The following is a 24648-nucleotide window of genomic DNA, read 5'->3' as shown; positions in this document are numbered from 1 at the left end:
TACAGCGTCAAACACTACGCCCCTATTCGAGGTCGGAATAGTTACATAGCTGCTGTGTGACAGGGGCCCGATGACCAACGAGATCGTTATACAGGTCGCTGCATCGTTACTAAAGTCGTTGGGAAAATGACTGTGTGACATCTCGCCAGCGATCTCACCAACAACTTAACGATCCGGAAACTGTGACGTAGTAACGATCTCGTTATGTGTGACTGGACCTTTAGGGTGCTTTCACACATCCTGCATTTTGCCAGATCCGGCACACTCCAGTACAGTGCAATACAGTACAATGGCATCGCGGCAACCTCTGGTCACATGCTCCGGTCACATGACAGCATGTGACCAGAGGTTGCCACAATGCCATTGTACTGTATTGCACTGTACTGGAGTGTGCCAGATCCGGCAAAGTGGTGAAATGCCGGATGTGTGAAACCACCCTTAAAGGGAACTTGTCATCTTGGAAAATGCAATCTACGTGCAGATATAGGGTTACTCTGCAAGTTAATATTGTTACAATGCTGACCAGCCCCACTGCACTGAAAATGCAGCTACCAGGAGAATATGAACTTATTTCATCAGTAATAGGGGTAATAGGCAGAGAGCAGCTACAGTCCTCACTCACAGCATCTCTCTGTACTTTAAGGCTATGTGCTCACGGGGAAAGTGTCCTGCGGTTATATCCGCAGGAGCTCCCAGAAAACCGCAGCACAACTTTGTCTGTTTCCATGCTGCGGTTTTATTGCGGAATGTCCTGTGGATATGCTGCGGGCATTCTGCATTGAGGATATAGTACCATGACTTCAGCACTGCATCCTCAATGCAGAACAAGTGCTGAGTGATCTCAGGACGTTCATACTCACCTCCATCACGCAGCACCTCGCTTTCCGACGGCCGGGTCACTCTGTCAGCGTCTGCAGGAGAAGGTGGGCGGGCCTGAACTAGCTCCGGCTGTCACATGACCGGAGCTCGTGCAGGACCTGCCCACCTCCTGCTTCCTGTACCTGGATCCACCGCGCTGCTGTACACCGGACGGAGAAAGTGACTCGGGTGTCTGCTATCAAGGCAGGTAAGTATATGGGACCCTGCGGGGAAATCCGCAGGAATAATTGACATGCTGCTGATTTTTCCGCAGGGAAATCCGCATTATTTCCGCTACGGAAAAATCTGCAGCGTGGGCACAGCAGTTCCCAAATGCCATAGAAATGGCTGGGGAGTAGCTATGCTGCAGATTTTTGAAAAATCCGCGGAATTTCCGCAAAAAATCCGCGGCAAATTCCACGCATTTTCCTCAGCGTGGGCACATAGCCTAAAGGGAACCAAACATCAGGATTTTCATGTATAAGGTGCAGCCAGTGCAGTACTGGCACTATCAGGCACAGTGTGTACATACGATCACGGGGTAGCTCGGGTGTATAGGTAGTGAAATCCAACTTTATAAAGTTTGAAAATTCATGCACTTTTGATTGACGTGTGCACCTCTCCTAATGTCCGGGCGGTTATGCACGTGTATTACCCCCCCCTCCCCCTCCCACCCCGGCCGCCTGTTCTTACCTCCCTCTGGCCGTATGTAAATTTCTAATCTTCAGTTACACGGCTTCGGATTTAACGCCTGCGCATAGCGCTCATCTCCAGCGCCATGTTTCTGAAGCCCACAGTATTATGGTGCATGAGAGGGCGGCACATGCGCCCTCGCTTCTTCAGATCTGTTGTGACCGCAAGAGCGCGCGCACTCACAACAGGACTGGAGCACAGCTGATCTTACCCTGATTAGCTGCAGCAGACGTCTGCTACGATATCGTCTGCTGCAGCTAATCGGTAAGATCAGCTGTTTTCCAGTCCTGTTGTGAGTGCGCGCGCTCCCGCGGTCTCAACAGATCTGAAGAAGCGAGGGCGCATGCGCTGCCCTCTCATGCACCATAATACTGTGGGCTTCAGAAACATGGCGCCGGAGATGAGCGCTATGCGCAGGCGTTAAATCCGACGCCGTGAACTGAAGATTAGAAATTTACATACGGCCAGAGGGAGGGAGGAACAGGCGGCGGGGGGGCGGGGTTGCATGTGCATAACCCGCCCGGACATTAGCAGTAGAGGTGCGCACGTCAATCAGAAAGTGCACGAATTTTCAAACTTTAGGTTGTGAAATTCAACTTTCTAAACACCCGAGCTGCCCCCTGATGGTATGTACACACTGAGCCTGATAGAGCCAGTACTGCACTGGCTGCACCTCATATAGGAAAATGCTGATGTTTGGTTCCCTTTAAGCACGATCTATTGACCGCTCATGCTGCACCTCTGTGCAGTGTGATCAGGCAATGAAAGTGCCAGGCTTCCCATAGGAAATATGTTCATTGTCACCCACTAACTGTACTCTCAGCTACGTAGCAAGGTAGCATTTTAACGCTATTTACCGCCATATTAACTCTTTATTTGCAGGGAAATAGCGTTTTCCGAGGTGAAACGTTCCTTTTTAGGAACTGTGCAGTCCAGTCTTTGTCAGCTCGCAGGAACAAGCCCTGTTGAATTTTTCATGTTTCCTTTAGGGGGACTTTAGGAAAATGTAATACTTTTATATGGTTTCCCCACAGATTGCAACTTGAGGGGGGTCCAAGAAGAAGGATACCTTATTGTTATAAGCGTTATCTGGGACTTTCTGGGACCTTTGTATTTTCCTTCTTATGAGGCTAAGAACCATCAAGTAGGTAGTTGCTAACTATACCTGTCTTGCCTTCCCATTGCTGGTCACGGACCGCTCCTGTCAGCGATCATGCTGTCTCATTTGACCCCCACCTCAACAGAGCAACTTTTTTAGTCTGCTTTGTTGACATGGCGTCACTTCAGGAAGGCAGCTGTCAATCAGCATAACATTGGCAGAGCAGAAGAAAGGAAGCTGCTCAGTCAATTGACTTTCAGTGGAATCCGCAGAATTGCTGGCAGGAACAGTCCGTGACTGGCGCCGGGCAAAATAGGCATATAGTTAGCAACCACTTGTCTGTACGTTTGTACCTCCATAAGAAAAAAATACAAAAGTAGAGGATTACCCCTTTTTAAGCAGGGAATGTCCAAGCTAGAGAGAGGTTTTTTTTATAACCCCTTTGCAACCTATGACGCATATTTTTGTATTTTTGTCATAGGTCAATAAGGAATGTATGACATGGGCTCAGGAGCTGAGCCTGTTGTCATAATGGCAGATGACAGGTGTGTTACACAGTTGGCATCTGCCTGTAACTACATCGAACGGGGACAAATAAGAAGTTCTAGTACTTGGTGCAAGGGGTGGAACAAGCAAAAGCCTAAAAATGATGAAGGGTAACCAAGTCATTAAAGAGTTAAGGGGAGACTATCATTACAATATTATGTTTACTGTTACAACTGCTACTATTCTCATTGTCTGTGTTTTTGAGGAAATAAAAGGTATAAGCTTAATTGGCAACAGCTTATCAGTATGAAAAGAAATATTATTATTGCCACCAAAGTTTTTCTCAAAAGGAATCTGTCACTAGGTTTTTGCTACCACATCTGAGAGCAGCATAATGTAGAGAGACCCTGATTCCAGCGATGTGTCACTTACTGAGCTGTTCACTTTCATTTTGATAAAATCAGCGTTTTCTCTGCTGCAGATCTAGCAGTTATACAGAGCTCATGAATATGCCTGACGACCTGGCAGCACGCCAAGTAGTCCTCTAATGATAATCTCTTGCTGATTAACCAGTGATTTTATCAGTACTACACTAAGCTACACTAAGCAGCCCAGTAAGTGAAACACCCCTGGAATCAGGATCTCTGCACCTACGTTTGATGCTCTCAGATCGGTTGCTAAAAACCTGGTGATCAATTCCCTTTTAAAAACACTTGTTGTTCCATCCCGTACTATATATGTGATGACAATAGGCTTTGTGAGCCGACTTATCTAAGTGCCTGCACAAACCACGTACATTCTCTATATGTGCCTCAACCACAAACGACAACCCATGTGTGCTACATTGACGAAAAAAATAAGGTATAGCTCTTGACATGTAAATATTGTGCAAAATTAGTAAAGTGTAAGACTGTGCCCATGAGACAATGTACCCGCAGATATATCCGCAGGTACGGCCGCAGGTTTCCCGCAGCAGCTCTCTGGAATCCTCCGCGATCCATAGCTGCAGGATTCCAGCGAAATATCTGCGGTAAACCTGAGGACATTCATGCGACTTACCTGAGGAAGTCCCGGCCTCTATCTCCATAGTAGAGAGGCGGGACATCCGCAGGTATTTCCGCAGGTATAATAGACATGCAGTTATGTGCGGCTGCGGGACATCAGCAGCATATTCCGCAGCCGCACATACCACAGCATTGATACAGCACTCCCCAAATCCCATAGGATAACATGGGGAGTGTCTGTACTTGCTTAAACCTGTGGATTTATCTGGAAAATCCTGATAAATCTGCGGGTTTTCCTCAGCAAAATCCGCGGGGTACAGAGTCCCATGGGCACATAGCCTAAAAAAAAAAAAAAAACAACAAAAAAACTGTATATATTTGATAATGCCATATGTAACAACCAAGGAAGAAGATGGCGTAAAAAACCCCAGTTGTGCTCAGTTAGACGAGACGTTTTTTTCTTCTGTCACAGCTGTGTTCTGTGGCTGAGGGAAGAGATCAGGTATGTTTGTTCATGATGTTGCTTCTCTGACAGTTAGGACACGTCTGGAGCAGAGTTTCTTCAGGTTGCAACCCATCCAGACACGTTACTGGGATGGATTGAAGCTTGAAATGTGTGATGGCAGCAATTTTTATCACATTCTCGGAGAACTTTAATTGGGACTGCAAACACCCTTTAAGGATAATATGGCCTATGCTAGGATTTGTCAGTTTTTTAATCATGTTCTTGTATTTGTTTTGTGACAGTTACAGTAGTATGTCTTTTGCTGTTTTTGTAATGTCTTGGAAATTTGAATAATAAAAGAATGGAACAAATTCAAAAGTGGAACCCATGTCTTTCATGGGTTAAACCAGTACCAATAGAAAACCTTTGACATATGATGTGCATTGACAAAAATATATGTAAGGCGATCCTTTTTCCCTGCTCGCTGTTGGCCTTATTACACAGTCAACTGTTTTAAAGCATTAAACGGAATCTGTCACCAAGTTTTTGCTTTCCCATCTGAGAACAGCAGATCCTGAATCCAGCGATGTGTCACTTGTGTGGCTGCTTGCTGTCATTTTGATAAAATCTGTTTTCTTTGCTGTAGACTCTAGCAATTATTTGAATGTGCAGCTTTATATACCTGTACACAAAAATGATTGTCGGCTTTTTGTCCATGTAAAGCAGGGGTGGGCAATTAATTTTCCCATGGGGCCACATGAGACATTTGGATGGTTTTAGAGGGCCAGACTAATATAATGACCTCAGTTTTATCCAATACTGTATATATACTATCCCTTCATAAACAAACAAACTTTTCAAATGACACACACGCGCGCCGTACTGACGGCATCAGGGCGCGCGTGTGTCACAGAGAAAGGTGTCTGGCAGGGAACATAGGACAGATTCCTGCGTTTCGCTGCCTACACTGTGCGGACCTGCAGGACCGCTCCCTGCCCGGCACGATGCATGTGATGAGGGCGTTCTGGCCAGGGCCCCATGGAGCTTGGATCTCCAGACAACAGGTCAGAAGATTGTCCTCATCACTGACTGGCGAGCAAGGGCAGGCACCATTCTCTGTGACACGCGTGCGCGCCTTGATGTCGTCAGTACGGCGCGCGTGTGTCATTTGAAAAGTTCCCACCCGGCAGGAGAAGTGGCACCACACCTCCAACTCTGACCTAAGACAGGCAGGCCGGTCACAGACAGTAGGCGGGCCGGATGTGGCCCGCGGGCCGCCCCTTGCCCAGGTCTGATGTAAAGTGTACATAGAAAACTGGCAAACCGGGGTTATACAGAGCTCATGAAATTGCTTTACTACCTGGCAGCAGGCCAAGTAGTCCTCTAATGATAATTTTCCTGCTGATTAAACACGGATTTTGTCAAAACTACACTAAGCAGATGAGTAAGTGACACATCACTGTAATCAGGGCCTGTGTCTCTACATTATGCTGCTGTCGGATTAGGTGGCAAAAACCTGGTGAAAGATTCCCTTTAAGATCCATCTTGATTGGGTACACAATGTCGTGGTAGGATGGCTTTTATGCCCTTTTAATCAAAATAGTGTCAAGTAAGTATGCTATGTTATTTACTGTTTCAATTTATTTACTTACTGCAGGGTATTTACTCATTTGTTTTTTTCATCCTAGGTTTTGTCTGAGTTATAGTGTAGTATACAAACCTACTAGATATGGCTTACTTTCTTTTATATAGACAAACATTTTCATTTTATACATACATTTTTAGCATGATGCAGTCCATTCTCTATTTATGGCATTTTAATACAACGATATGTACAACAAAAACATGTATAATAAATTTAAATACATTGGCACAATTTCTTTTATGGGGAACAATGAGTGATAAATTTGTCATTGTTTGGTGAATCTCTGAATGCGCTCCAACAGAGGGGTTGGCGTATTAGTGGCTCATTGACACGTCAGTAGAGGCACTTAGTAATAGTATTAAGGGCCCACTAGTTACTATTATACCATTTGGGACTATATGTCTATATTGTCGGATCACATACCGTTTGGCCCTTCTTTATACTACTACTAGAGATGGGCGGACCCACAGATACCTGGGATTAGTGGGTTTAAATGGATTTAAAAAAAACCAAAACACCGTTCCAACCCAGAATTGATCCCGGAAAGCTGTCTATGGGGACACGAATTTGGCACTTTAAAATGGTGGTGGATGGGATAGGGGCATTAGAGCAATCGCGTTTTACTTACCAGTCTCCCGCGCAGCTGTAATGCTGTTTACGGGGCCACTCATTAACCTCATACATATGCACTCCTTCCCCCTCCCAACAGCAGTCCCAATGTCTCTGGTTGCAGTCAGACCTCACCCCCACCCTGTGTGACGGCGTGTCTGACTGCAACCAATCATTGTTGCTGTGTAAGTCCCTATCATGGTGTAAAACTGAATAGATAAATTGGCGTTTGATCCCCCCATATTGTGATACCCTGCACAGATAAAGCATACGGCTACAGGCTGCAGCCCCAGTCGTATGCTTATCTTGGCTGTGTATCAAAATAAGAGGAACCGTATGTGGATTTTTTTTAAAATGATTTAAATAAATAATTTTAAAAACCGGACTGCGGTTCCTCCCAATTTTGATACCCAGACATGATAATGCCAACAGCTCGGGGCTGGTATTAACAGGCTAGGGAGGTCCATGGTTATTGGGCCGCCTCCAGCCTAAAGATAGCAGTCACCCAGAATTGTCACATCAATTAGATGCGACCATCCTGGAAATTTACCTGACTCATCCCGAATGTCCTGGTGCAGTGGCAATTGGGGTAATAAGGGGTTAATGACAGCTCACAGCTGCCACTAAGCTCTAGATTAGTAATGTGAGGCGTCTATGAGATCCCCCCCATTAATCTGTAAGTGAAAATAAATAAAATACAAACACCGAAAAAATTCTTTATTTGAAATAAAATACAAAAAAAAAATTCTCTCTCCAATTTATTAACCCCCAAAACACCCAATTCTAATGTAATCCACATGAGGTTCCATGATGATTCCAGCTCCGCTACATACGTACTGAAGTGACAGCGCGTCTCGGAAAATAGCGTCACAAGCCCGCCAAATTTTTATTATTTATTTTGCAAGTGTCTGAATTTTTTTTCATCACTTAAAGAAAAATTTGGTTTTGTCCTAGTCGTACTGAATTTATTTTTTTGGCTGTTTTTCACTGCATTTTGTGAAATGAATGGGGTCATTTAACAACTCATGCCTAAAAAGCAAGCCCTCATACAGCTATGTTGATGGAAAAATAAAAAAAGTTAAGGCTCTTGGAAGAAAGGGAGGAAAAAATTAAGTATAGAGATGAAACATTTCGCAATCCTTAAAGAAAATTAACCACCAAGATTTTGCGATCTATGAACTAAAGACAATGCCACACTGACACTAAGATGCTGAATTCAAGCATATGTGTTGTAGAAAGATCGGATGCTTGGTTGCAGAAATAGCTTTAATTAAAGTTGCAGAAATGTCCTGCACTTTGATTGACGGATGCAATGGGGTTGGGCCTTTGTGGGTCAAGTTCTCTGTGTTTATCCTCAGGCATCTTTAAAATAGCGCCAGAGTCCGCACATGTGCCTACCGCAATCTCCGTCACCATTTTATTGAAGACCCTGCAGTGGAAACTACGAGAGGCATTGGCGCGTGCACAGCTTTTTTTTTTTTTTTTTTTTTTACATCTACGCACGCGCCCCTGCCACTCAGTCTCCAGCGCCATATTAATGACAGAATTACTGTGGCAATGCGCACATACTGCCTAGAACAGCAATGGCTGCACGATATTCAAATAAAGAAAAGAGGGCCAGTCAGAGGACACCGCAGGAGGAATAAATGCCGAGGATCCGACCCACAAAGGCCCGCTCGTTGCACCTGTCATTCAAAGTGCAGTGCATTTCTGCAACTTAATAATATTTCATCAATAAAGCATCCGATCTTTCTCCAACAGGTATGCCTGGATTCAGCATCTTAGTACAAGTATGACACTGCAAGGAATTCGACTCCAGGTTTTTGTGGGCCCCGAGCGAAAAAGTCACAGTGGGCCCCATCCAAACGCAGACACGCACATACACATACATGCATATGTACATATACATATTTAAAGAGAAATTCTGAAAAACACGTATAAACAGACAAATCTATACACAGTTATATACACATCATACACACAGATACATTAGAGGTATTATTAATATGGGGAAGCCGGCAGCAGCCTCACTCACCTCCCCCGCTTGTCTCCCGCCCAGCTACTCCAGGGCATGTGGCTGTGCTGCACCGATTGGTGGCTGTCACTAACAGACATGGCCGCACACAGACACTGCTGTATATACATTATAGGAGGGGCTGGGGACATACACATTAGTGGAGGGCATACACATTACTGAGGAGGGGAGCATACAGCAATGGGGGGGGATACAGCTCTGAGGGGTATACAGCACTGGGGTGGAGGGGGACATACAGCTCTGGGGGGGTATACAGCACTAGAGTGGAAAGGATATAGGGCTCTGGGGGGTATACCGCACTGGGGTGGAAGGGACATAGACCTCTTGGGGGGTATACAGCACTGGGGTGGAGGGGGACATACAGCTCTGGGGGGGGTATACAGCACTAGAGTGGAGAGGATATAGAGCTCTGGGGGTATACAGCACAGGGGTGGAAGGGACATAGACCTCTTGGGGGGTATACAGCACTGGGGTGGAGGGGACATACAGCTCTGGGGGGTATAGAAGTATGCAGCCCCCACATTCCTCCATATAACACAATGCATCCGTATTGCTCCACATAATTTAATGCAGCCTCATATTTCTCCATATAATGCACCCACATATTCCTCCATAGTGTTATATAGCCCCCATAGTCCTCCATATAGAATAATGCACCAAATATTCATCCATATAATATAATGCACCCCACATTGCTCCACATAATATAATGCAGCCACCATGTAGCAGCCTCCATAGAGCAGCCCCCACGTAGCAGCACCATGCAGCAACCCCCACTTAGCAGCCCCCATGTAGCAGCACTGTGCAGCCCCATGTAGCAGCACTATGCAGCCCCATGTAGCAGCACTATGCAGCCCCATGTAGCAGCACTATGCAGCCCCATGTAGCAGCACTATGCAGCCCCATGTAGCAATATTATGCAGCCCCATTTGGCCGCACTATGCAGCCCCGTGTGGCCGCACTATGCCGCCCCATGTAGCAGCATTATGCAACCCCATAGTCGTCTGGCCACTGTGATCAATACATACTCACTTCCTCCTCGTTCCCCCGCTGCTCCGGTCTCCTTAGCGTGTCCACTGTTCTGCCGCTCTGACAGCTCAGAACACAGGCACACACAGTAATGACATCATCACGCTCCGCTGTTCTGAGCTGTCAGAGGCACAGCGCAGACAGATGCTGCAGGAGAATGATGAGAGAGGCAGCGCGCCTCTCCCTCTGTCATCATTGCTTTCAATTGTATCGATGCCAATACAATTGAAAGTGCGATCCTCAGCGGGGCACCATAGCGGCCGCGTGGCCTGCTGCCATTGGCAGTACGGCACCCTGCCATCTTCGAGTGGGCACCCTCGGCGGTCCAGGGCCCCGGCACTCCCAGGTGTGCCGGGTGCTGATGCCGGCCCTGGAAGTATTGCACAATCGGTTGCCACCATTTATCAAATACAATTTTAGGAGTCGCCGAAATATGTTACTGTCTGACAATCAAAAAAAGTCACATACTCTCTTTAAGATTATTATTATTATTATTATTTATTATTATAGCGCCATTTATTCCATAGCGCTTTACAAGTGAAAGAGGGTATACGTACAACAATCATTAACAGTACAAGACAGACTGGTATAGGAGGAGAAAGAACCCTGCCCGTGAGGGCTCACAGTCTACAGGAGGAGAGAGAACCCTGCTCGCGAGGGCTCACAGTCTACAGGGAATGGGTGATGGTACAATAGGTGAGGACAGAGCTGGTTGCGCAGTGGTGTACTGGTCTGAGGGCTATTGTAGGTTGTAGGCTTGTTGGAAGAGGTGGGTCTTGAGGTTCCTCTTGAAGCTTTCCACGGTAGGGGAGAGTCTGATGTGTTAAGGTAGAGCGTTCCAGAGTATGGGGGATAGACTAAGGCTTAAGCCTGCTTTACACGTTGCAATTTCGCATACGATATCGTATGTGATTTGCACCGCCCCCATCATATGTGCGAAATGTTCAATTTGGTGAACGTGCCGCACAAACGATTAACCCCCGTCACATGTACTTACCTTCCATACGATGTCGATGTGGGCGGCGAACGTCCACTTCCTGGAGTGAGAGGGACGTTTGGCGTCACATCGACATCACGCGGCAGCCGGCCAATAGAAGCGGAGGGGCGGAGCTGAACGGCACGTAAACATCCCGACCACCTCCTTCCTTCCGCATTGTGGGCCAGGAGCCGCAGGACGCAGGTAAGATCTGTTCATCATTCCCGGGGTGTCACACACTGCGATATGTGCTGCCCCGGGTACGATGAACAATCTGACGTTCAATTCTAGAGACAGGTACGATGTGTATGCGATCAACGTTTTACCGTTGAATCGCACGTACCTGTCACACACTGCAATGTACTTACGATGCCGGATGTGCGTCACTTACGACGTGACCCCGCCGACACATTGTAAGATACATTGCAGCCCGACACATTGTAAGATACATTGCAGCGTGTAAAGCAGGCTTAAGGCTATGGATTCTTTAAAGCATACGAGGATAAAACTTGTAATACAGTGTTTACAATAAAAGATAAAGCGAAAAACAAATATGCAAAACAGTTACAAAGTGAAAAGGAAGAAATAAAAAAATGACTTTGCAACACAAGCAGCAGAGGTCGACGCACACATGTGAACGCCTTCTTATTGTGGCACCCATCTTTTATACGCATGATCCTTGGCTCATGCTTCCACGACAGCCTAGATTACTGTATATTATTACAATTGCTGGTCTGTGACAGGACCGTGAGCTAATTTAGGGGCAAATACCTTTGCATTTTAAAAGGTTTGTGTCTACAACCACCCCCCCCCTCCATATAGTACATAGGAAATATCCAGTCTGGCTACAATGACCATCTGCCCACACTTTGAAGCTTAGCTCAATAGCCCGAGGTCTCATGATTGACACCTGTCAGTATTCTTCCAGGAGGCCCCTTTATGGTTCTGAGTTCCTGCAGAAAGAGTAGGCAGAGGTTATGTCCTTTGTGTAGAGACAGTCATGTGGATGGAGACTTAACTAGTTATTTTACTGAAGTTATAGTTTCCTTTACACCTCCCTGTTATGGCCAAAAAAAAATCATCCTTGGTCTTATCAGGTCATAACATGTTTTCCCAAGCTTGCTGACAATGCATAGTGTACACAGGAGCCTGCCAGTCAGGGGTGTGGGGTTATACATAGATCAGCTCTTAGCCCTACCAGATATACATCAGTCACAACACGTATTCTATGAGCACTACACCTAGCCATCCAGTAAGTGACACATCCCTGGAATCAGACTTTCTCGCCCTATGTTATGTTACTATCAGATTATATAGAAAAAACCTGCTTACTGACTCCCTTTAACATGAGGAATATGATTGACTAATTTTGAACACAACCACATACATCCCCAATTATAAGAGGATGTTCACACTTCCACAACTACAGTATTTTAGTTTTATGTGTATTTTCCTCATCAGAATGATCTTTTTGTTTCTCAGTAGATTTGCACAGATTAAGGATGTTGTTAAAGGTGAAAAAAGTTCTGAAGATTCTTGGTATAATGTTTTATTACATGACAAAAACCTGGCATTTTAACAGAGATGTGTAGACTTTTTAGATCCACCGGACATAGTAAGCAAATGTCCATTGAAACCAATGACCACTTTCTTGTAAGCGTGTTAAAAATCCCTTTGGTGCCATAGATTTCTAATTGCTCTATGGTTTTGGCTAACCACCATTTACAGGTTTCGATATGATCTTTAGTCACATCTGTATGATATTTCAAAATATAGTTGGGTGGATTTTCCCTTCGAACTAAGTGTTATGGGGTTGGCGGCTTAGGAGAAGGATGGTTCAAACAATCCCAGGTGCAAACCCAGAGTCCACCGTGCTGTGGATGGAATATAGCTGCTAAGAGCCCAGAGAGTTGGACAGACTTCAGAATATTTAGGTTCAAAATAATAAGGCGCAAATGGTCAGTGTTATTGAGACCAACACGAGCGAACAGAAAAGCAAATGCAGCGGAGCCACTATATGCTAATCAGTACAGTGGCACCTGCCACAAATAATAAAGTGCAGTGCAGCAATACGCTTAACCAGCACTGCTACACAGTACAGGAGAGGCAGCTTAATAGATAGCCATGGTAACCTTAATGCTATCGCTGCCAGTATATATGTGGAGTGCAGCGGAAGCCAACCACGCTTGACCAGCGCGATTGCCCACTTGCTATTACTCAGTAGCGGTTAATAAAAAGTGGTGAGACCTGCTTAACCAATTCTATTGTCGCAAGACTATTAAATGCAAGATTCAAGCGACCTGCCTAACAACCTTTCACCACAAAGGCAATTAAAGACTGAGCGCCGTCCACCGTCAGCGGCGTCCCTTTCTCAACTAAGCGACACCTCCTCAGCTCACAGTCAAATTGGCGCAGCCGACGTCACTCCAGCAGTAAACAGTCAATCCCATACTGCCACGTCAAGTGTGATGTTCCAATCAGCACAGCCAGCGTCACAGCAGCCAACTATAGCCAGTCCGGAGAAGACACATCATGCGCAGTAGCTCACTTTTCAGACTTAAGGCCCTGTCACACACAGAGATAAATCTTTGGCAGATCTGTGGTTGCAGTGAAATCATGGACATATTGTTCCATTTGTACACAGCCACAAACCTGGCACTGATTGTCCACAATTTCACTGCAACCACAGATCTGCTGCAGATTTATCTCTGTGTGTGACAGGGCCTTTAGTCTTTGGCGAGCACAACTTAGCCCGAGCATGCGCAGCAACTAACTTTTCGGACTTAAGGGTACTTTACACGCTGCGATCTCGCTAGCGAGCATACCCGCCCCCGTCGGTTGTGCGATACGGGCAAATCGCTGCCCGTGGCGCACAACCTCACTTACACCCGTCACACGGACTTACCTTCCCTGTGACGTCACTCTGGCCGGCGAACCGCCTCCTTTCTAACGGGGCGGTTCGTGCGGCGTCACGGTGACGTCACACAGCAGGCGTCCAATAGAAGTGGAGGGGCGGAGATGAGCGGGACGTAACATCCCGCCCACCTCCTTCCTACCGCATTGCCAGTGGACGCAGGTACGGAGATGTTCGTTGTCCTGTGGTGTCACACACAGCGATGTGTGGTGCTGCAGGAACGACGAACAAGATCGTACCTGTGGCAGCAGCGATATTAAGGAAAGGAGCAATTTGTCAACGTGCATCGATTTTGAACGATTTTGCGATCGTTGATCGTCGCTCCGTGGTGTCACTCGCTGCGATGTCGCTAAAGGCGCCAGATGTGCGTCACTAACGACGTGACCCCTACGATATATCGGTAGCGAGATCGCAACATGTAAAGCACCCTTTAGTCTCTGGCAACTGCATGTAAAGCAGCGAAAGATTGGGCCAGGCGCTGCGAACAGCGCTGAGGAGGGACTGCACCTACAGAATGGGTCTCGGGGAGCGGAGATACAGGGGGCAGCCTACCCTGACCCGAGAGGGAGGACGCCTTCGGCGGACAGCCGTAACACTGAGCATATACACTGGCTAGTAAGCAGGAATTGGACCACTTATCCTGCCAATCTAAATGCTGGAAATAATAAATTTGACGCAAGTCACTAACTAAAAGACACAAACATCAAAATGTGCTACATCGACTTTAGAATTCAACATAACTTAGAGAATGAAATCTTTGCCTGCTTATTCACAGATGTAGGTTCATACCAATATGTGCCCTACTGTCAGGTTTTCTTGATCTATTATGGTAAACCAGTCTCTTTGGAGACCACATCCACCTCGGTGCTTTTTAAATTAGGTAAGTGATAAAAAAAAAAAAAGCTATACCAAAAACTAGCATAATTCCTTTCAAAATTGTATTACAGTTGGGCATTATCAGACATTTTTCCACTGTAATTAAACTATGCCAAGTAGAGCGACAACTATAATTATTGCTACAGTGTAGTGTATTGCTACATAAATGTAGAGATAGCAGCATGAAAAACAATACAACCCTTTTATCATATTTTCATGTTTATCACACGTCATTATTCTATGATACTTAAAGCCAGATTTGGAAAAGTATTATTTTTTTGTAATATGCTTTTAATTTATAATTGTTAATTTATTTTTTTTTTGGGGGGGGTTAAGCATGGAGCAGCCACCATGTCCGAGCTTTAGCATTTAGAGGTATGCTTTACAGTAGCCGTAGACCAAAGGCAAGAATAGCGTTGAGCTTGGAATGTATAGACTGCTTTCAGGTTAGTGGGCGTGACTGGCTTGGTTGGTGGGGGTGGCGATGTTTCCTCCCATCCACTATAATTATGCATGGGAGGCTTGCCCCCCCCTTCTGCACTCTCCATCCGCCTGGGGGTCTTATATACAGACTCCCACTTCTATTGTAAACATCTTCATGACCACGTGGACTTAAAATAATAATTATTCCATCTGAAAACATCAGGCTGCATTTTGAACCCGCCCCTATCACGTGATAGAAATGATGTCATACCTGATAGGAGCTCATACAGTCTAGCATTAACCACAGCAATAGACAGCATTTATCTGATTGACATCTATTGGAAAATAGGCATGTACTGTGACATGTAAAGGTGTCTAGACAGGTAGAGGAAGAAGGGGAGCCATGACCATTATCTACTGTGAATGATGGATCCCATGTACCTATTGTAAATACAGGAGTTACCTGCTGTCTTCTTGACAATGATTTGACTACGGAAAGGGATGTCTACAGAACTGGAAGCCTTGCATCAAAAGATGTTAGGATTTTTTAAAATGTTTTAATATAAAAGTTGAAACAATAGGTCATGTTCTGATTATGTATTCTCTTTAATCTGACTGTACTATTGTGATCCTACATTGGACCACTGATACTTTTTGTTTTGATTTTATGTTTATCAGTTTGATATTATGACTTTTAGTGCCTGCCTTTATTTTAGTCTTAAATTCCATTTTCTATTACTGTGTTACTGTCTATTTTCCCACCGATCATTTCAATTTTATTCTGTGCATTTTTTTTATATTTATTTGGACTGTAGGGATTCTAGAGGTTGAGTTAATGACATTGCTTGCAAGGTCCTACAAGCGGAAAGATTTGACCAGAATTGTATACCTTTTCTTAATCCGGCGTTACACGCTACGATTTATCTGCCGATATTTCGTCAGGGTCACTGTTTCCGTGACGCACATTCGGCATCGTTCAAAATGTCGTTGCGTGTGACACCTACGAGCGACTCTGAACGATCGCAAATAGGTTGAAAATCGTGGATCGTTGACACGTCGTTCATTTTCATAATATTGTTCATCATTTGGATCGCAGCAGACATATTGGTACATGTGACACCCTGCCAACGACAAACAACATACAAACGACCGTCTTGCTCAAACAATAAATCGCTGATCGCTGTTGCGTCTTTGGTGAGATGTGTACGTGTGACCGCAAATAAACGACCTATGTGCGATCTCGGCAAATCGTATCCACGATCTGGGCGTGTCACATCGTTTCCGAAATCGGCAGATAAATCGTAGCGTCTAACGGGGCCTTTATGTTGGAAAATTTGTCATTGAACCACAATGACTGCAAAACCCGTAGAAACAATGCGAATAAAGACTGTAGATCAAACTGGCCAAAGTATTGTAGTCCACTTTTGATACAACATAATTTACATATTTTGTGTTTCCTTCTAGGTCATACTAGCAACAGTCGTATTATATGGGAGCATACACGAGACAACTACAGGTGTATGCAGTGTGGCTTTTCAACTGCAACCAGAGACCAAATGGATAAACACATTGAGTTGTTTCATAAGAACCCTGCCTCAAGTAGACTGGATGAAATAGGTTGGTAACTGCTTTGAATGGTTACTTGAATGTCACTTTTCATTTTAGGGTAGAAAACCATGCACATACAGTCATAACATTAAGTATGGTGCACCATACAATAGACTCAGGGGCTGAGCATGAGTATTTAACTTTTAAATCAAATACCTGTCTTAAAACAATTAACTTGATGTGTAAATAAATACTTTTTTACCATAGACCATAGGCAGAGATGAGACTAATTCGGCCCTACCCCTGGCCGACTTTTCCCAGTACCTCCAAAGTTGATTGAGAGGTCTCTCCCAATGTATACACATGGAAGAGACCCATCAATCACCTGGAGCAGTGTGAATCCCCGGACAGTTCCCTTTATGCTACTTAGTCAGATCTTCAAGCTCTATTTTCTCTGAAACACCAACCATGCAGCCATGTTTTGACTTATCGTGCTCGTGTTTTGAGGGCAGTGCAGCTGAGTTTAGTTGTATTGCATTACAAAATCTTATATCAGTTTTCCTCCTTTCATAACACGTAACCTCTGCTGTATCTCTCTTCCCGTCACACTGTCTGTCTGGAGATCTGTCCGTAATCAAACATATGTCTTTTGTGCTCAGGCTACTTTCAATTGCTCTGTAGTGAGATCAGAGCAGCACATCATTACACACTGATGAGCAAAAGGGTAAAGGCTACTTTACACACTGCGATATCGGTCCCGATATCGCTAGTGTGGGTATCCGCCCCCATCTGTTGCGCGACACGGGCATATCGCTGCCTGTGCCGCACAACATCGCCCAGAGCCGTCACACATACTTACCTGTCCGGCGACGTCGCTGTGACCGGCGAACCGCCTCCTTTCTAAGGGGGCGGTCCGTGCGGCGTCACAGCGACGTCACTGAAACGTCACTGAACCGCCGCCCAATCGCAGCGGAGGGGCGGAGATGAGCGGGACGTAACATCCCGCCCACCTCCTTCCTTCCGCATAGCGGCCGGGAGGCAGGTAAGGGGAGCTTCCTCGCTCCTGCGGCGTCACACGCAGCGATGTGTGATGCCGCAGGAACGACGAACAACCTCGTTACTGCTGAAGTAACGATAATTGAGAATGGACCCCCGTGTCGCCGATTAGCGATTTTGCACTGTTTTGCAACGATGCAAAATCGCTTATCGATGTCACACGCAACGGCATCGCTAATGCGGCCGGATGTGCGTCACAAAATCCGTGACCCCAACGACTCCGCATTAGCGATGTCGCAGTGTGTAAAGCCCGCTTTAGACTATATTGAACTTTTGACTTTCAGGCTCCAGATCTCACCATCCACTACAGGTTTGAGCGAAAGACTACTTTCATTTTATAGACAATCATCTTGGCTCTCTGATACATACATTTGACTTGCAACTATTTAGCATAAGATTAGTTATGCAAATTCTTGTCATGTCACTGCATTGTTACTGTTTTGTTCCTAAAAATCTAAATTTACATTTTTATTTTTTTGTTAGCATTTTGTAAATCCATCTTTTGCTTTCAACACTGCCTGAATCCTTCTGGGCATGCTCTAGATCAGATTCAACCATGTCTAAGCTGGAATCTAACCTCATGTCTCTCCATCACGTTCACAATGGTGGTGCATACTGGTCAAATCCCTTTGGTGTGTACACAGCTTTTTCCTTCAAATCTACCCAGAAGTGTTTGATTGGGTTGAGGTCTGGGGACTTATGGGGCCAATACAGCACCTCTACTATCCAATGCTTTTGGCTGTGAATCAACCCAATATCATCAGGCTTCCTCCACCAAACTTAACAGTTCCTTCAATTTCTCAATCCGTTAGGCCCTTTTTCCTTCCAGACCCATTTGCACCTAGTCTACTGACTTTTATTTTGTCGCTCCAAATCACCCATTTCCAATCTTCTACTTTTCTATTTTTGTACTTTTTTGCAAACTTGTGCCAACATTCTTCACCTTTTTTTGGGCCACCGTGATTCCAGACTTGTGTAACATGTGTCTCACGGTGCTTGCATAGACATCTTGGATCTCACTATTACGAAGCATTACAAGTCACCTCCACTGACGTGTTTATCGCACCAGAACTAATAGACCTTGCGATGAACAGACTTGTTGATGCTGATATTTTGCCACGTCCACATCTTGGCTTTTGAATGGATGGATGGATTTCATTTTGTATTCTTCCAACTGTCAGGGCACTTTCATGATGCAGTTTCACAATTTTCTTGGCTGAGTGATTGGTATTGATGAGCTGGATGATGCCGTTTCTCTTTTCTTGGGAAATTGTCTTCATGGCTGCTCCTCGATTCAAACCAGTGACCTTTCACTTGGGAATCAACCTAACAGCACACTGAGCTATTAGGGAATGTGAGAACAGGTGGTAGTTGTAGTATCCAAGAAGAAAAAAAAAATCCAAACAGGAGTAGTGTTGAGCGAGTAGTTAACTATTCATACTCGCTCTGCTGTTAGCGAGTACTGTCTGCTAGTCGTATATTCGTTACTAGTAGCAGGCACAATTTAAGTCAAAGGGAAATAGCCAGTAGCGAAAAGTACAGCTTTCGTGTTACTCGCTAGTAATTGAGTATTTCCCATTGACTTACATTGCGCCCGCTACTCGTAACGAATATTCAGGTAGCGGACAGTACTCGCTAACAGCTTAGCGACTTTGAATAGTTAACTACTCGCTCAACACTAACCAGGAGTAAAACTGTAACAATGCAGTGACATGACAAGAATCTGCATAACTAATCATATGCTAAATGGTTTCAAATAGGGCTCAGCGGACCCAGACTCAAAAAGTCCGGAACTGCTTTGTTTCAAAGTTGCCCTGGTGACGGACCCGGGCCTGGGATTACGGGTGTTTGATCCAGATCCGGCACTGGAAAAAAATTAAAAAATATAGGAAAAATAAGAATGAACAAGTGCTTCCTACTTGCCCAGGCTCCAGCCCGGCTGTACGCTGCTCCTGGCGCTGCTGTACGCTGCTGTACGCTGCTCCTGTGACCTCCCTGGTCCACTCACTTCATATGCATGGCTTTCCCCGCCCATCGGCCGGCTTGGCCTTTGTGATTGGTTGCAGTCAAATGTACCCCCAGCCTGTGTGACGGCGTCTGCCTGCAGTCATCGCTCATTGCGACTCATTCATTCTCTGGAGATTACAGTGGGCAGTCTTGTTCTATGTCGCTCGGTGTGAGATTCATATGTAGCAGAGCTGGAATCGTTGTGGAATATCGTGTGGATTACGTCAGACCTGCAGGATGTTGGGGGTTAATAAAGTGGTGAAAAGGCTGTTTTTTTGTATTTTATGACAAATAAAGGATTTTTTCGGTGTTTGTTTACTTTCATTTACAGATTACTGATACGGGTGTCATAGACGTCTGCCATCGTTAATCTAGGGTTTAGTAGCAGCTGTGTGCTTTTATTAACCTCTTATTACCCCGACTGCCACTGCACCAGGGCATTCAGAGAAAGAGCCAGTAAAAGAAAGAGCCAGTAAAACGCCGGGCTTGTCACATCTAATGGATGCGGCAATTCCGGGCGGCTGGAGGCTGATATTTTAGGCTGCGTCTCTCCAGCCTGAGAATACCAGCCCCCAGCTCTGGGGCTTTATCTTGGCTGGGTATTAAAATTGTGGGGAACCACACATCATGTTTTGTTTGTTTGTTTTTTAACCCCTTAGTGACGGAGCTAATTTTCACCTTAATGACCAGACCAAATTTTGCAATTCTGACCAGTGTCACTTTATGAGGTTATAACTCTAGAACGCTTCAACGGATCCTGGTGATTTTGAGATTGTTTTTTCGTCACATATTGGACTTCATGTTAGTACCAAATTTAGGACAATATTTTTTGCGTTTATTTATGAAAAAAATTGAATATTGGCAAAAATTTTGAAAATTTTGCAATTTTCAACTTTTGAATTTTTATACCGTTAAACCAGAGATTTCTGTGACACAAAATAGTTAATAAATAACATTTCCCACTTATCTACTTTACATCAGACCAATTTTGGAAACAAAATTTTTTTTTGTTAGGAAGTTAGAGGGGTTCAAAGTTTATCAGCGATTTCTCATTTTTACATCAAAATTTACAAAACCATTCTTTTAGGGACCACATCACATTTGAAGTGACTTTGAGAGGCCTAGATGATAGAAAATACCCAAAAGTGACACCATTCTAAAAACTGCACCCCCCAAAGTACTCAAAACCACGTTCAAGAAGTTTATTAACCCTTCAGGTGCTTCACATGAACAAAAGCAATGTGGAATCAAAAAAAAACAAAAATTAAATTTTACCTAAAAATGTTGCTCTAACCCAAATTTATTCACTTTTAGAAGAAATAACACAACAAAATGGACCGCAAAACTTGTTCCCCACTTTCTTATGAGCACGCCGATACCCCACATGTGGTCAGAAACCTCTGTTTGGACAAATGGGAGGGCTCGGAACAGAAGGAGCAATATTTGAATTTTGGAAAGCAAATTTGGCTGAAATAGATTGCGGGCACCATGTTGCATTTACAGGTCCGCTAAGGTACCTAAACAGAAGAAACCCCTCACAAGTGACACCATTTTGGAAACTAGACCCCTCAAGGATTCTATCTAGGGGTATAGTGAGCATTTTAGATCCACAGGTACTTCACAGATTTTGTTAACGTTACGTTGTCATATTGAAAATTTTAATAATTTTCTCAAAAATGTTGCTTTAGCATCAATTTTCTCACTTTTTCAAGAGGTAATTCCAAAAATTTGACCTCAAGGTTTGTTAACCACTTTTTTATGAGCGCGGTGATACCTCACATGTGGTCTGAAACCTTTGTTTGGACAAATGGGAGGGCTTGGAACGAAAGGGGCAATATTTGAATTTTGGAAAGGAAATTTGGCTGAAAAAGATTGCGGGCACCATGTCACATTTGGAGGACCCCTAAGGTACCTAAACAGCAGAAACCCCGCACAAGTGACCCCATTTTGGAAACTAGGCCCCTCAAGGAATTTATCTAGATGTTTGGTGAGTACCCTGAACCCCCAGGTGCTTCACAGAATTTTATAACGTTGAGCCATGAAAAAAAAAAAAATAAAATTTTACCACAAAATTGTTATTTCAACCAGGTAGCTTTTTTTTTTACAAGAGTAAAAGGAAAATATTCAGCATAACATTTATTGTGCAATTTCTCCTGAGTTTGGCGATACCTTATATGTGGTGGAAATCAACTGTTTGGGTGCATGGCAGGGCTCGGAAGGGAAGGAGTGCCATTTGACTGCAAAATTGGCTGGAATCAATAGCGGACGCCAGGTTGCATTTGGAGAGCCCCTGAGGTGCCTAAACAGTGGCTGTCCCCCACAAGTGACTCCATTCTGGAAACAAGACACCTCAAGGCTTTTATCTAGGTGTATAGTGAGCAGTTTGAATCCACGAATACTTCACAGATTTTGATAAGCTTAGGTTGCCATATTGAAAATTTTCATTTTTTTCACAAAAATGTTGCTTCAGCATCAAATTTCTCACTTTTTCAAGAGACAACAACAAACCGTGGACCCCACAGGTTGTTATCCAATGTCTTATGAGCACAGGGATACCCCACATGTGGCCAAAAACCTCTGTTTGGATAAATGGGAGGGCTTGGAATGGAAGGAGCACCATTTGAATTCTGGAAAAGTTGAGAGAAATTGCGGGCACCATGTCACATTTGCAGGGCCCCTTGGGTACCTATACATCAGAAACCCCCCACAAGTGACCTCATTTTGGAAACTGGATTTTATTCAGGAGTATAGTAGCATTTTGAATCCACAGGTACTTCACAAAAATGTTGCTGTAGCAACAAATGTCTCACTTTTAGGCTATGTGGCCATGATCCAGCGACACGGCGTCTAGTACACAGTGTCAGCCTCCTGCAGAGATGTGAGTGTTGTCCACGGGAGAACGCAGCTGCCCATGCCCACGATTTGGGTTCAGGCCGCTGTGGAGCTCTATGCTACCTGCAGAGAACACTCATCTCCGCAGCATAAATTGACATGCTGAGGCTCGGGAAGCTGCCGCCACAGGTCGGTTTATGCTGCGGAGAAGAGAAGTACATTGGGCAAGCACATTGGGCATGGGATTTCTAAAAATCCTTCCACTGTGCTTCTACTGCACAATGCAGCGTTATGGACGCAGGGAAAACACTCTGCGCCCAAAACGCTGCAAATCCCGATTGTGGGCGCACAGCCTAAAATGCTACAATGGATGAATGGATAGATGTCAAACAAATATAACGTCCCACCCCCTGCATATTCTAAGCTGGCGCCCTTTAGTGCCTTTCATGTGGCACTAAAGGGTGCCTAGCCTTGTATTTAGCCCCCCAAAAAATTAATAATTAAAATAAACGACGTGGGGTCCCCCCTATTTTTGATAGCCAGCTAGGGTAAAGCAGACAGCTGTAGCCTGCAAACCACAGCTGACAGCTTCACCTTGGCTGGTGATCAATTTGGAGGGCTCCCCAGGCGTTTTTAAAAAAAAAAAAAAAAAAAAACGTGGGGTCCCCCCAAATTAGATCACCAGCCAAGGTGAAGCAGACAGCTGGGGTCTGGTATTCTCAGGGTGGGAAGAGCCATGGTTATTGGACTCTTCCCAGCCTAAAAATAGCAGGCCGCAGCCGCCCCAGAAGTGGCGCATCCATTAGATGCGCCAATCCTGGCGCTTCGCTCCAGCTCATCCCGCGCCCTGGTGCGGTGGCAGACGGGGTAATATATGGGGTTGATACCAGCTGTAATGTCACCTGGCATCAAGCCCTGGGGTTAGTGATGTCACGGCATCTGAACAGATACCCGACATCACTAACCCAGTCAAGAAATAGAAAAAAATAAAGACAAAAAAAAAATTTATTTGAAAAAAAACTCCCCGAAACATTCCTCTTTTACCAATTTATTGTAAATAAATAAATTTCGGTCGCTGTAATCCATTTTTGAGGTCCCACGCCGTCTCTGGATCTTCTAGAATATGGGGGGCACGTTCAGGGAACGTATCCCCCATTTTCTGGAAGAGCAAGCTCTCCATGAGCAGTGTGGGTGCAGTAATCTGAGAATACTGCACTCACACTGCCCCAGTCCAACCTAGGGCAGAGTGACCTGCAGTAACCTCATTCTAGAATATGAGGGGCACGCTCACAGAACGTACCCCCCATTTTCTAGAACAGCAGGCTCTCCATGTGAGGAGTGTGTCTGCAGATTACTGCACTCACCCTCCCCCGGTCCACAGTGGAGCAGCCTACTGCAGCAGCGACGTCAGCGTCCCTGTTTGCAGGGATCCAGCTGACAGCCGCTGTCTGCGCATGCGCCGCCAGCATTCAAGAGAAGGAGGCGGCGTGATCGCGGGGCCGGAGCACCAGCAGCCAGGTAACATATGACCGGGGGCTGGGGGGGGGGGTGACGGGGGGTGTCGGGGGGACCTGGGGACAACTTTCTGCCGCATGTGACGTGTCACATGCGGCAGAAAGAGTAGGATGAATGCGGCCGCCATTTTCCACGCTCCGGAGGGGGGAGGGGGGAGGGGGGGAGGCGGCTCTGGAGAACCGGAGGGGGCTCCGGGGACCAGAGATCTCCGGTGTACCGGAGGAGGGGTCAGGGGGAGGACATTTCCCTCCGATCTGAAATGTTTGATCATTTCAGATCGGAGGGAAATGAATGCAGAGCCGGCGGCGGCGGCAGTTTTCAGCGCGCGTCGGCGCCATCTTGGATTTTCCGGAGGGGGGGTAGGGGTGGTGGGGGGACTCTCCGGTACCGGGGGCTTTGGGGGCACTAGAGGATTATATTTATTTCTCATCTGACATGTTTGATCACGTCAGATGAGAAATAAATCAATTTTACCGGCCATTTTTTTTTTTTTAATGTTGTCGCCGGTATACGGTGTATACCGGCGATCGCATTAACGGGGTCCAAAAAAAACACCCCGATTCATAATCTGGGGGGTCTCAGCTACCCCCGGTAGCTG

General features: G+C 45.4%; 1 protein-coding gene across 1 annotated transcript in view; it reads left to right on the top strand.

Moving 5' to 3' along the window:
* Positions 1-24648, top strand: part of LOC142315319 (zinc finger protein 414-like) — a 60987-nt gene that overhangs the window by 33605 nt on the left and 2734 nt on the right. Inside the window, exon 6 of the mRNA XM_075352537.1 lies at positions 16557-16709. Coding sequence (XP_075208652.1) covers positions 16557-16709 — 153 coding nt within the window. The remainder of the gene's footprint in view (positions 1-16556; positions 16710-24648) is intronic.

Source organism: Anomaloglossus baeobatrachus, chromosome 1 (assembly GCF_048569485.1).
Source record: "Anomaloglossus baeobatrachus isolate aAnoBae1 chromosome 1, aAnoBae1.hap1, whole genome shotgun sequence".
NCBI lineage: Eukaryota > Metazoa > Chordata > Amphibia > Anura > Aromobatidae > Anomaloglossus > Anomaloglossus baeobatrachus.
This window is presented reverse-complemented; position numbering and strand designations above follow the sequence as displayed.